Raw genomic sequence first — 14,158 nt, forward strand, 5'->3', positions numbered from 1 at the left:
AATAATATTATTTTGTTTGGAAAGACCACATTTGTTTCTCCTTTTTTCACTTGATGGACATTTAGAGTGTTTCCCTTTTCGCTACTGTGTATATGCTGCTATACACACTTCTGTAAGTTTTTTGTTTTTGTTTTTGTTTTTACCTAACAAATCTTTTTTTTAATTTAAATTCAGTTTAATTAATACAGCAGATTAATAGTTTCAGAGGTAGAATTTAGTGATTCACGAGTTGCATATAACACTAAGTGCTCATCATTTCATCACGCAGTTCCTTAATGCCTGTCACCCAGTTACCCCATCTCCACCTCCCCACATTTATGTACGTTTTTGTGAGGACATAGGTTTTCATTTCTTTTGGGTGTATACCTAGCTAGGAATGGGATTGCTGGGCCGTATGGTAGCTCTGTGCTTAGCATTTCAAGGGAGCCTAGTTGTTTTCCAAAATGGCTGTACCATTCTACATTCCCTCCAGCAACGTATGAGGGTTCTAATTCCTCCACATGTGCAAAAGCATTTGTTACTGTCTTTTTCATTTTCACCATGCTACTGTGTATGAAAAGGTCCCTCATGATGGCTTTGATTTGCATTTTCCTGAAGACTAATGATATTAAGCATTTTTCTTGTGTGTATTGGCTATTTGCATATTTTCTTTGGAGAAATGTCTGTGCAAATTATTTGCCTATTTTTATAATTGGATTCTTTGTCCTTTTATTGTTGACTTATAAGAGTTCTTTATATATTCTTGATACAGGTTTCTTGTCAGACAAGGATTTGCAAATTATTTGTTTCCACTCTGTGGGTTGTTTTTCAGTTTCATGAAGGTGTCCTCTGATGCATATAAGTTTTGATTTTCATGAAGTCCTGTTTAGTTTTTCTTTCATCACTTGTGTTTCTATGGTCACAGCTAAGAAACAGTTATCTCCCTTAAAGTCATAAGAATTTACTCTGTGGTTTTTACCTAGGAATTTTATGGTTTTAGCTCTTTTATTTAGATGATGAACACATTTGAGACTATAAATTACCTTTTTTGTAGCTTTGGCTGCATTTTATAAATTCATGTTCTGTTTTGTTTTCTAAGCAGCTTAGAACGACATGTTATTTTGGATGCTTTATTTTTATATTTGGTCATGGAATCTTTTTTAAATTATTCAGGTTTTTGTTAATTTCTGCTTTTGTGAACTCTATTATGTAAATATCATTATAAATTTTTTAAAGTTTGAATTATTAAGGTTGTCTTTGGGCTCACATATCCATTTTTCTAACTGTTGCCTGACTTCTGTTATGCTTTCATAGTAAATGTACTTGGAATAATCCAGTTGTGCTAATTATATTATTCATATAACTCATGTTGTAATTTTTAAGTCTATTAGGTTTGACAAAAATCGAGTGATATATTTATTCTTTTTAATGACTCTTTCTTATCATTTTTCCTAACAATTTTTAGCTTTACATATTTTGATCATCTTAATCTTGCTCGATGGCACAAAATTTTTTTCATGACCTTTCCTGGTATTGGCAGACATGCCCATTATAAAACTTTGGCCTTTTTTTTTTTTTTTTTTTTTAATGCTGCACTTTTCCCTAAATTTGCCCCATTCCCCCTTTTGAAACAATACTTGCCATACCAAGGAAAACCCTATCAGGGTACCTTTCTAGGTCTCATCTCCTTTCATGTCAGAGTTTTAAAAAATATGGTTTACATTCTTTTTTTTCTCTATCGTTGCCTCCCAGGGACTCTTTTAAGTCCACTGCAGCTAGGTTGCTGCTCCTAATGTGTCAAGTGAGTTTGATATGGAAAACATCCCTGACTGTGCTAGAATCTAACATCACTCTAGAATTTGATGGTGATTCTTATCCTCACTTCAAAGCTAATTCCACCCTTTGTATTTGGGACTTTGCAATCCTTTATTATAACTTTTTTTTTTTTTGAAGATTTTATTTATTTTATTGGTCAGAGAGAGACAGAGAATGTACAAGTAGGGGTAGCAGCAGGGAGAGGGAGAAGCAGGCTCCCTGCTGGACAAAGAGCTTGATGCAGGACTCAATCCCAGAACCCCAGGATCATGACCTGAGCTGAAGGCAGACGCTTAACTGACTGAGCCACCCAAGTGTCCCTATAATTTAATTTTGATATAATTTCAATCTTATAAAAAGTTGCATGACAGCTGGGAAGGGCTCTTTCATATGTCTTCTACTTTGATTCATATCCCTTTTTTTTTTAGCCATTTGACAGTAAGTTGGAGGCATCTTCCTTTATCTTCCAGTCTTTCATGGTGTATTTTCCAAGAAATAAGGACATTTTCTTATATAACCAGAAGAAAGTTACCAAATCCAGAATGGTGGTGGTGATATAATACTATAATATAATTCATAGGCTATATTCAAATTGTCTCAATAGCTTTTTTTTTTTTTTTTTTTTAAATAAACGGTGCTTCTTTTTTTCCCTTGAAGTCCAGGATCCAACCATGGTCATGTGTTGAATTTAGTTATCACATCTCTTCCATCTCCTTTAATCTGGAACAGCTAGCTCCTCGGCCTTTTTTTTTTTTTTTTTTTTTTTTTAATTTCTTGATCTTGATATTTTTGAGGAGTGCAAACCTTTGTTGTAGAAAGTCTTTTTATTTGAGTGTGTCCGTTTCCATGTGATTAGCTTCAGGTTATTTTCCCTTCCTCCTTTCCTCTCTTCCTTCCTTCTTTTGTAACATAACCTAAACTAGTCTAGTACTTTTGGTGGAGGATCACTGCAGTGATGTCCTGCTGGCCTCGGTGCATCCTGCTTTAATCCTGGTGCTGCTAGACTTGGTCACTTGCTTAATTTGTGTCTGTTAAGTTTCTTTGCTGTACTATCACATTTTTCTTCTTTAATTCTTAACTTATTTGTGGGAGACACATTGAGATTAGGTAAATATCCTTTTCCTCGTCAGACTTGCATGTTGTAGTTTTAGGATCCATTGATGATTTTCTAACTCTGTCATTCTTTCTATAATTATTAGTTGGAATTCTGTTGAAAGGAATACCTTCCCTTTTTGTTTCCTTTATTTCCTATTTCCTTTTTTTTTATTTTCTTTTTATTTGGGGCTCATGGATCTCATGGCTTCTTACTTTATTCAGTGGGTTATAATCCACTACTATCATTGTTTATTTTGATACCCCAGTTGTCACACATTTGGATAGTGGAAGCTCCTACGGCTGTCTCCTGAGTTATTTTAATATGTTCCCATGATGCTTTGACCATTTCTTTACTTTATTCTCTAAGTATAAGTTCCAGGCTTATTTGTATTTACCCAATCACCATCCTAGGATGAGCATTTCCTTAAGGTTATTTTTAATAGAACATAGTGTCATATCTAGAAGCTAAGGTGTACTCATTGGTCCTGGGGTGTTACTGCATCTAGGCCTTCCTAGGACAGAGCTAGAAAATGGGTGTGGGTGTGTGTTTATTAAAAAACCTTAAGTTAGTGCTGATGCCTCCTATTTCAATTCAGTGTTCTAAGTACATTCTGCTCTCCCACATTTACATATTTGGTGGTTGCTTAACAGTGGGAAACCTGGCTCCCTTGTCTTAATTTGCCCAATTTTGGAATACAGGAGAAGTAGTTCCAGAATTATTAAACCATACCACCACAAAAACACAAAAATACTAAATTGAGTTCAAGGTTTCTTTAGTTTTTAGAGGTGAATTGCATATGTGAAATACAAAAATATGTGGTTGGTTCTTTGAGTTTTGACACATATTCTTGGTCCTCTGAGAGTTCCGACTTTTTCTTCTTCTTCTCTGCTTTCTTTCTTCTTCTTCTCAGTCTTCTCTGTGGACTTCCCAGCCCTGTGTTCATCTTCAAGATTGTTCCACAGAGTTCTGAGTATCCTGAATAAATAAAAGATCAGATTTGTATAATGCTGGATAACTAGTTGTCTTTCCTTAATCCCAATCTTTACATTTATTATGTTTATTTTTTTGTACTGTACCCTGTGTGAAATTGAGCTGTATCTTTAGTCTGTGGCTCTCATAATTGCTGTGAGTCAGTTGTGAAAAATTCCATTAATCCTTTCTGGGTAGAGAGAGAGTACCAGCATTATATTATGTTACAATTATATTTCATCAAGATTTAATGAAATGTGGTAGTTATTTTGGCCAGTGCTGCTATTATATAAAAAAATGATTCAGAGCTGTTGTGAGGTATGAAAGACAGCCTGAAAATTCCTTAACGTTGTGATTGAGGGGTACAGGTTGAAATACGTTAGCTTACTTTTCTTTATTACATAGCAGCAGTTGCTGGGTTATCCAACTCAAAGGAAAACAAGACTGTGAGGTCTTAGAAGGCAGAGGGCTAGGTCCTGTTTGTTTCTCTAGCTCCATTAAATGGCAGTAGCTCTCTAAGACCTACAAGATGGCAGAGTGCCTCTTTCAGCTCCAACTGATTAACCTCTAGTGCCATTCCTCTGCTTGGGAAGACATGGTAGTGGCAGGATCCTCCCAGTTGGGAGCCCTGCTGGGAGTATATGCTAAGAGGTAATGCTGGGGAGATGCTTTGTTCCCAAACCCAGAATACAGTAGAACTCTGACTGGTCTGAATGGATTGTGACTTCTTTTCATTTCATTAGCAATTAAAAAAATAACACTTATTTTCTTTATCAACAGGAGTGAAACCTCGGTCCGGTTGGTCTATTGATCCTTTTGGACATTCACCAACGATGGCTTATCTCCTCAAACGTGCTGGATTTTCTCACATGCTTATTCAGAGAGTTCATTATGCAATTAAAAAACATTTTGCATTGCATAAAACGCTGGAATTTTTTTGGAGACAGAATTGGGGTATGTGGGGTGTGATGAAAGTGGAAGATCTCACGTGACCTAGATGTTCCTTCATAAGGGTTATGAACTCCTGCTGTTACGGGTTTTATTCAGAGTGTCCGTCTTGAGAATGAGGTTGCTTCTGGATACACATTCTTACAATTTTTTCCCAGTGTATTCGTGTTAAGATTCTCTTAATCTTAAATAGCTGAGGCTATTTATCTATAGAACATTGTGGATTCTTTTTCATGCCTTAAGGAGGTAAAGAAATGTAAGGAATTGGTCTTTTGCAAATAATGCTTTTACTTCTGTTTTGAAAAGGTTGTTTTTTATCACAAAGTTGAACATGTGTTAGAACTTATGTCCAATCATTTATTTCATATTCAGCCTGTGTTTTCTCCTTCTGGCTTTCCTGTCTCTGCATCTAGTAAGAATTGCTTTTTAAAACCTTAATCCTGTCCTCCTGGAACAGCCCTCCTATTACCTGTACTGCTTGTTTTCACGCTGTATTCTGTGGGTACAAAGGTATTCCCAAGGTCATACTTCTACAGCTCTCAGCTGGGAGGTGGGGAGGAGACAAGATTTAGGCTTCTTGAGAGGTTTTTGCCTTTCCCAACCCCCATTTAATTCAGAATACTTTATTATTTCTTTTTCTTTACAAGTTCTTATTATGGGCCATGCATTGTATTGTATGCCTTATACCTGCTCTCTCATTAGATCTTTGTCCTTTAACGTTGGTTCTCTTATTATCCCTTTTAAATGGTGAAGAAATGGATGCTTAGAGCTGTGAAACCATTTGCCAAAAGTCATACAGGTAGTAGGTACAAATCCAGCTTTGTGTAGTTCAGAAGCCCGGGCTTTAAGCCCCTGGCATTCACTGCCATCCTGGTACTGAGTTCTCAGTAAGATTTCATCTGCAAAAAGGATTTCATTGCTAAAACAATGTTCAGAAATCACTGCATTGCATCATACTTGCTTTCCTGTGTAAGTTAGTTCCCCCTGTAAGTGTTTTCAAAAGATCATTTGTAAATCTAGACAGTAACTTTGTTACACATACTGCTATTTTTTCAGTAAGGAAAGAAATTAACTATATAATTTTTTATTCTGGGAATTAAAACCTGTATGGAAAACAAGAACTCGTAGGGGGTTATATCCTGTATAGTTTGATCAAATGCAAAGGAGCATATTGATTTCTTTAAAAAAAGGATTTTTAATGTGAAGAGGCCCTACTTAGAGTATTGCCCACATTCAAATTGCCCATAAATATCAATCAGCAGAAATTACTAAGTACTTTTATGTACTTAATACCATGCTTTATGTACTTAATACCAAACTTCTTTGCCTATCAGGAAATTACAGTCTTAGTATGATAAAAGACAAGACCAACAGCAGCAGATAAACTGAGATGTGCAAATGAGCTGCTAAATAGTACAGGTGAGGCAAAGGAATGGGGCTGCTTAGTGTGTCTTTGATTTATAGGAGAAGGCAAGAAAAGTTGCCACCCAGGGCCTCTGTGCAGATAGCAAACATTAGTGACCAGCATCTATGATGTCATACTCGAGTGTGATTCAGTGAAGCAACTGACAGCACAGAAATATACAAATTATAATAGCTTTAAAATTTGGAAAAGAGCTGGTAATTACTTTAACTAAATGGAGTATGAGATAGAACTGGAGTATTTTAGCACTTACCAGATAGACTTGAACATGTTGCTTCAGAATTATGCTTTGGAACTCATTTGAGCTTCTTTGTGTGTTCTGGTTCTTAATGAAGCAGTTATTTTCATTTTTTCAAACATGTGTGTTTTTCTTTTTTTTTTTTCATTGTTGTTGTTGTGTCTGTCTTTGTCATAAAAGCAGTACATAACCCACTGCTGAAAAGTAGAAATCCACACTTAAATAAAGGGGAGTGGTATTTACAGATCAGGAGACTACAAAGATAACAATTATTAACCCTGGTTTAAGCCTTCCATCACTGGGTGGTAGGCTTCTGACCTCTCAAGGGCAGTGATAAGGATACTTGCTGGCATTGAGGATTTAATTAAAGACAGTTCTGCATCAGGAACCAGTGCTCAGTTTTTGTATATTTTTTGTTTGCTTTGTTTTTGTTCTTGTTTTTTTTTGTTTGTTTGTTTGGTTTTTGGTTTTAAGAAGTACTTTCACTTGTCCTGTGTTGCTTTCTTGGTGACAAGTCCCAGTGGCTCTTCATTGTTGAACATCAGGGAGACTGTGAACTCCTCTAGTGGCCCTTTCTTCTTCTCACAGCAAGAAATAGATAGGAATTTGCCCGGCATTTCATAAGCCTCCCTACCTTCCTCCTTTCTTCCCTTTATTCTCTTCATCTCTTCTTCTCTCCTTTCTTCTGCAGCCAGTGTCATGGTCTTTCTCAGTGTGTCTCATAACTGCTATGGGGGCAGATGTAGCAAGGAGCTGGTAGCCCATATGGGATGGACACAGGGATGGACACAGCCCATAATTTTGGATGAGCCAGTGATTAAGTTTTGCTTCTGTTCGGTTTGTATCTTTCCAGGCCAGCAGATGCTGGTCCGTGTTGGGTCTCTGCTCAGTTGAGATAAAGGAGGTAGAGACTAAGATGTGAGTCTCTTCCTTCAGGCTGGTGGTCGTTAAATGCGGTTGGGGTTTATGTACGAGTAGTAGTCAAGTAGGTTGTGGATTTAGGGTGGAGCTTGCATTATATATGTAGAGAGTACTGGCATTTTGATCAGTTTTGGGAAAACAGTTTATAAATCCAGGTTTTGTCTGTTGGCTCTTTATTTTAGATCTGGGATCTGGCACAGATATTTTTTGCCACATGATGCCCTTCTACAGCTATGACATCCCTCATACGTGCGGACCTGATCCTAAAATATGCTGCCAGTTTGATTTTAAACGGCTTCCCGGAGGCAGATTCGGTTGTCCCTGGGGAGTCCCCCCAGAAACAATACATCTTGGAAATGTCCAAAAGAGGTATGAGAATATGCATTTCGTTAAGACAACCTCTCGAACAAAGCAGCAGCTCTGCTGCTCTTTGCTAAAGGGTTCAGTGGCCAACGTTATCCACACTCAAGGTAGTTATTCAACCAGATCTAAAGCAACTTAAAAATGCCAGAGCTTTGACTGTGCCTTTTATGTGTTATATAACTTGATGGAAAATGAACAACAGTTGATCAATATACAATGGAGAACCTATAACACTATGTTATTACCCTCTCCTTTGCTCTCATTATAAAAGCCTTCTGCTGCGTTTCATTGATCTCACATACTTTCGTTGATAATAAAACTTCTGGTCTCTATTGTATATATTAGTAAGAAAAGCAACCCAACTGCAAAAACATGTTTATTGAAATGGAACACATAAAGAGTATAATTATCTGTTCTTTTAATACAATTTCAATAATAGTGGATGCTGCCCAGCTCTGATGAATACACTCTTTTGATCTTTCTCATATTTTTGACTCACAGACCATTTTTAATTAGGAATATTGATACTTAAAGATCTTTTCTTAAATAAAAAAGGGATGAATCATTTTTTAAAGAAGAAAATTACGTTCATGACGGAGGCGTCTCATTGTACCAAGTTACCTATACTTCTTATTTGTGTGCTTTTAAAGTTTAATTTCTTCACTTAAAAATTACTGGTGTATAATGCCTTTAAATAAAACATTGTCTTGCAATATAAACCACTCACCTCTGGCAGAAAGATGATACAGGCTTTTATTTATTTTTTTTTTAGATCGATTGTGTTATTTATTATCCACATGAGAAGATTTTTGAGAGTGAGAGGGAGAACAATAAACAATTAAACTAGGATGACAGCCATAAATTCTGCAAACCACAAGTTTCATTAACTCTATTTTTAAGACCCTAGAATTTCTGGTTTCTGAAAACCTACTCTGCCTGGGTTCTTGTACATGTTATCCTTAAAAAACTTTCAAAAACATGATGGTAACACAAATGTAGGCATATTTTTAATCTCCTCATATTGTGTACATTAACTGTATAACAATAATTATGTGGGTTTGTGTTTTTTTTTTTTTTTTTTTTTTTTTGTTGTTGTTGTTGTTGTTTTGCCATTTTTAAGTTTGATGGTTTCTGGGAACTCCACATTCATGTGAGTTGCTAAGAAGCAGCCAGGCATTCTACCTTCCATAGGAGGGTTAAAATGGGCACGGGGTGAGGTAGGTCAGTAGTTACCAAGCATGGCTGCCCAGCTCACCCAGGGAGCTTTCGAAAAATCTCCAGCCCAACAAAATGAGAATACGGTACTCTCATAACCACACCCCACATGGTTGCGAAGCCCAATGATAAAGCCTTTTAGATAGAGTAAAATCTTTGCAGTATGCACTGTCAAGTCTATTTATTTTAAAAATTGCTTTTTAAAAACTGTGTGTGGAAGGAAAGGTGAATTGAGTCTCTCTGCCTTGAGTCAGTCCTTGAGCCATAAAATACTCCATTGTGAGCCTCTCACTGTGGCACACACAAAAGTATCTTAACATGGCAGCCTTCTTGAAGCCATAGATCCCTTCTAGCAAAATCTGACTTTCATAGTTATTTTGAAAAACTGTCCAAGATTAGGGATCAGCCTGGTTTCATTTTATTGGTTCCTACTGCAATGAAGATGAGTGAGGAAAAGTGAGCAGCATGCTTTCTGGGGTTAGGTTAGTTAGACAGAGGAGAATAATCCAGTGTATTATGTGGCAAAAGGTAGAGAGTTGGGCAGCATAAGCTGTTCTGTAGCTCAGGAGGTCAGAGATAGGGAATTCCTTTGAAGGTAACCAGATGCTTCAGTTGGGAACTCCCAGTGCACCAAAGACCTGGGAGGCTCCTCCTTTTCTTTCTTGGGCGCTGCTTAGAGTACCTGTTTAAAGTGCATTATTGGGGAAAAATGCTATTTTGTGTAATCTTTTTGCTGTGTCCCATCTGACACTTCAAGGATTGACCCCCAGGAACAGACCTTGTGCTCAGTCACTTGCAGTGAACCTGCAAGTGGTTTCCAGGCACCTGAGGGCATGGAGATGAAAGAGTCTATTTAATACTTATGTAGATTTTTTTAAAAACTTCTTATAAGTCTTGAAATCTTAACTCTACTGGTTACTTTACATTCTAGGTATCACCTTCCTTTTTACTTTGTGATGAATGGAGATCAAAACCAGGCATTGCAGCCTAGTGGCACTTGATTTTTAATACCCTGAAGAAAATGAAATTTAACTATAATTTACAGGTTCCTCTACTTCACAAATAAAGAATTACCATTCTTCATCAAGTTGAGTGTTTGTTCTCATACAGTAATATTTTACATATAATGGTGATTTTCATGTCACATGATACAGGATATTCTAGGGAATTTTTTCTTTTTTCTTGGTTCTAGTTAAGTTGACATTTCTAACCTGGTAGAAGTGAAGAGCAGATTGCTGCTACACATCTTCAAATGTGATATTGGTCAATTCATTTGGCATTAGTGTACCATAGATTTTGTGACTATCCACTCTCTACCAGGTACTATAGATTGGACTCTTGGCTTTGCCAGTGTTGACACCTTCTGGAAGGAGCTTGGGAATTAGGACAGATGCTGAATGGAAAAGTCACATTTAATGTTTGTGATTTCTTTCCTCTTAGGTGTCTTATGCATATACACACAAGAGATAATGTATCGAGTAGTAAACCTCGGCATTCACTTAAATGATCACTTATCCTTTTCTATGCTGGTTGCTTAGGGGGATCTGATTGATTGCTCAGTCACAGTATACTTATATCCATGATTTCTATGTTCAGTTTTCTCTCTTATTTATTTTTCTCTTATTTATCTTTCTGTTTGATTAATTTCATTAGACATGTGTTTTTTAATACATATAAATAATGATCCAAGGTTATTTTTGGTAAGTGTGGAATATTAGTAAATTATTAGCAAAAATTGAGTACTCTACCGAATGCTAATCTCAGAAAACTATGTTATGTCAGAACAGTATGGTTATATTTTACTCACCAAGTTATTGAATTTTGCTAATAATTTAATATTGCAAGGCAGTTTCAGAGACCATCAGTATAAAAAGATCATGTGAGATTCTAAATTTAGTTAAATGTTTTTAATTCTATAAAATACTTCTTTCCATTATTGATGTTGAGTTTCTTTCATAAGTTTTTATATCGTGAATTGGAACTTCTCAATAGCCCTTGACATGAAAATTGGAATGCTGGGTAAAAAGCACATTAGTCATCATTAATTTCTTAAGTGTGGCATTACACAGAGAACTACTGTGAGTTCATCTGCTTATTTAATTTCATTTTTGTAAGCCGTTCCTCTTAAATAGTTTGTATTCCTAGACTTGCTCAAATGGTGCCCCAATTCAGCATTCAGCAGTTCAACCCCAAAGGTTTTCTGCAGAATACAAGAATACGAAATATAAAAGCACATCAGCACATTTAGTATTTAGCTGACCTTTAGACTCGTGGGTTAGATCTGTGGGAGGTAGAAATCAAAAAAGCTAATTCAACTTCAAAGCTTTATCTGTTGATCAGCACTGGGAAGGACACTGTGACAGATACCCAGTTTATTAATGGCAGGTGTTAAGTGAGTTGCTTTTCTTCCTTTTGAAGAGGAAATCGGGTTCTGTAATCGGTTTCATTCAAACTATTACATTTTTTATGTTTAATCAGGCAAGTTTAGATCAAATTAGAGAAAGGGGTCTTAAGTCAAAGCCAACTTCAAAGTTTATATAGGTGAGAACTCCTTATTGTCTTCTTGGACTGAATTATTTTAAAACACAGACAGTCTGGGATCCAGTGTCTGTGGCCGGGCTTCAGGAAGCTATTGAAGTTCCCAGTTATTATATGTCAAAGTTGGTACATGACTTTATTTCTCTAAGGATAATCTATTGGAAACTGCAGGTTTTTCCCTCTGGTAAGAATTTATGAGTATGTTTTTTAAAAGATTTATTTATCCATTTTAGAGAGAGAGAGAAAGCAGGGGGGAGGGGCAGAGGAAGAGAGAGTCCCAAGTTGACTCTGAGCTGTGTGTAGGACCCAATGCAGGGCTTGATTTCATGACCCTGAGATCATGACCCAAGCTAAAACCAAGAGCCTGGATGCTCAACCAACTGTGCCATCCAGGCACCCCAGAATCTAGGAATATTTTAAGGACTTTATTTTTATTTATTTATTTGACAGAGAGCAATCACAAGTAGGCAGAGAGGCAGACAGGGAGAAAGGGGAAGCAGGCTCCCTGCTGAACAGAGAGCCCAATGCAGAGCTTGATCCCAGGACCCTGAGAACATGACCTGAGCTGAAGACAGAGGCTTAACCCACTGAGCTGACCACGCGCCAGGAATATTTTAAATGGATAATGAAAATTAGTTAGTAGTTTTTTAAAAATCTGCCTTATAAATCATACTAATCTAGAATACAGGAAGAGTATACAACAATTTCTTTTAACATAATACACTTTTTAATGAGTTGCCCTGTTGCCCTTTTCCTAATATTATTCTTATTTTCCCTTTTTCTTTTGTAGGGCTGAGATGCTTCTAGATCAGTACCGAAAAAAGTCAAAACTCTTTCGTACTACAGTTGTCCTGGCCCCACTAGGAGATGATTTTCGCTACTGTGAACGTACAGAATGGGATCATCAGTATAAGAATTATCAGCTGCTTTTTGATTATATGAATTCTCATCCTGAGTATAATGTTAAGGTAATTTGAAAATATTTAATTATGATACTGTATTTGAAGTTGAGCCTTCATTATTAAATGAGGCTAAAACAGAATAGCCTTAGTTTCTTTGTCCCATATCCCAATATTTCCTGGTATATGTAGTCCTTATGTAAGAGGGTAGTTCTTAACCAGGAAAATTATCTAGTACTATAGTTGCATTTCTGAAGTTGTCCCTTGCTCCCATTCCTACAGCATTAAAGAGATGTTACTTTTATGTAGTTGTCAATATGCACCTGCTAAGTTGTCATCTTTATTTTTCAGTGATGTCCTGTTTTTCTACCAGCATTGAAAGTGTGTTTCTCTGTGACAGTTGCATCCTTGTGATTTAGTAGTGTTACGGGCAGATACAGATGAACATGTCATGAATTTTGCAAATGAATATCTTGTGTCCAGCATTTTTCCTGGTTGAGAAGACTTCCAAAATTAATAATTTGTCTGTAGCTCTTCCTCTTCCCCCACACCCACCTGCCGGGTTGGAAAATTTCGAATGTACTGTAAAGTTATGAAAACAACTAAAGTACCCATCCCCTGAATCCTGCTTCCCCATATCCATAGTTCAGCTACCACATTGATCAATTCAAGGTCACTCTCTCTTCAGCTGTGGCTCACTGTCCTCTCTCACCCTCTCCCGGGGATTATTTTGGAGGAAATAGTAGTCATTTAGTTTCATCTGTAACCATTTCACTACTTACAAATGATGAGTACTCTGTTTAAAAATACAATCATAATGCCATTATTAAATCTAAAAATTAACAATAATTCAGTATTATCACGTATCCAGATAGAGTCATATTTTCCTGATCACATACAGGCAATTTTTTCTTAGCGTATGTTTCATGAGTCAGGATTCAAACAAGAGTCCTATCTTAGACCCTATATGAGAAAATTACCCAATGTGTTTATTATAGTCACATACTAACCTATGAGACAGTAGAATATCTATGTAAATACTATAGAAAAGAAGAGATGTTACTGTTTAGGAAGTTAGAAAGCTGATGATAGGCCACATTTTATGTTGGGATAATTCAAGTTTATTAAGTAAATGTAAATGATATCAAATAGTTAAATAAACTTAAATAAAATGCCAGATGTATTCAAGATACTTACAACTGAATTTCTGCCAGATTATGAACTCAGTGCATCAGGTCTATGTTTAAATTATCTGTTTAATCTCCTCAAAGATGAAGCTGATACACAAGCATTTGCTTAGGGGATGGCATATATAGATGGGGTATTTTATCCCTAAATACATCTTCCTAGTGAATGATTTTGAGGTCCACAAAAGGATCTACCACTGATTCTAAAAAATTAAAGTCCTGATTTTTGTATTTTACCTATTTCCTTCTTTGCCCAATAGGGCAGTTTTTACTGAGGGTTTTAGAGGGAACGGGGGTGGGGGAATGGATGGGCACGTATTGCATGGAGTGTTGGGTGTTATATGTGGACAATGAATCACAGAACAATACATCAAAAATTAATGACGTACTGTATGGTGACTAACGTAACATAATAAAAAATAGTTACTTTTTGATTATATGAATTATAAGTATCCCATACATAGGAGACATGCACAAACCAGAAGTGTACAGAGAATTTTTCAAGTTTAAAAACCCCCATGTAACCACCTCCAGCATTTATGGCATCCCAAAAGAGTCCCTTAGATG

The 14,158-nt window shown here is 36.4% G+C and overlaps 1 protein-coding gene across 2 annotated transcripts in view; it reads left to right on the forward strand.

Moving 5' to 3' along the window:
* Positions 1 to 14,158, forward strand: part of LOC111148294 (mannosidase alpha class 2A member 1) — a 168,898-nt gene that overhangs the window by 59,989 nt on the left and 94,751 nt on the right. For both annotated transcript variants that reach the window (XM_022504781.1, XM_022504782.1), the window contains exons 6-8: positions 4,640 to 4,813; positions 7,572 to 7,758; positions 12,296 to 12,473. In XM_022504781.1, the coding sequence (XP_022360489.1) occupies positions 4,640 to 4,813; positions 7,572 to 7,758; positions 12,296 to 12,473 (539 nt within the window). The remainder of the gene's footprint in view (positions 1 to 4,639; positions 4,814 to 7,571; positions 7,759 to 12,295; positions 12,474 to 14,158) is intronic.

The sequence above is a fragment of the Enhydra lutris genome, unplaced genomic scaffold, assembly GCF_002288905.1.
Source record: "Enhydra lutris kenyoni isolate GAN:26980312 unplaced genomic scaffold, ASM228890v2 scaffoldscaffold19, whole genome shotgun sequence".
In the NCBI taxonomy this organism is placed as follows: domain Eukaryota; kingdom Metazoa; phylum Chordata; class Mammalia; order Carnivora; family Mustelidae; genus Enhydra; species Enhydra lutris.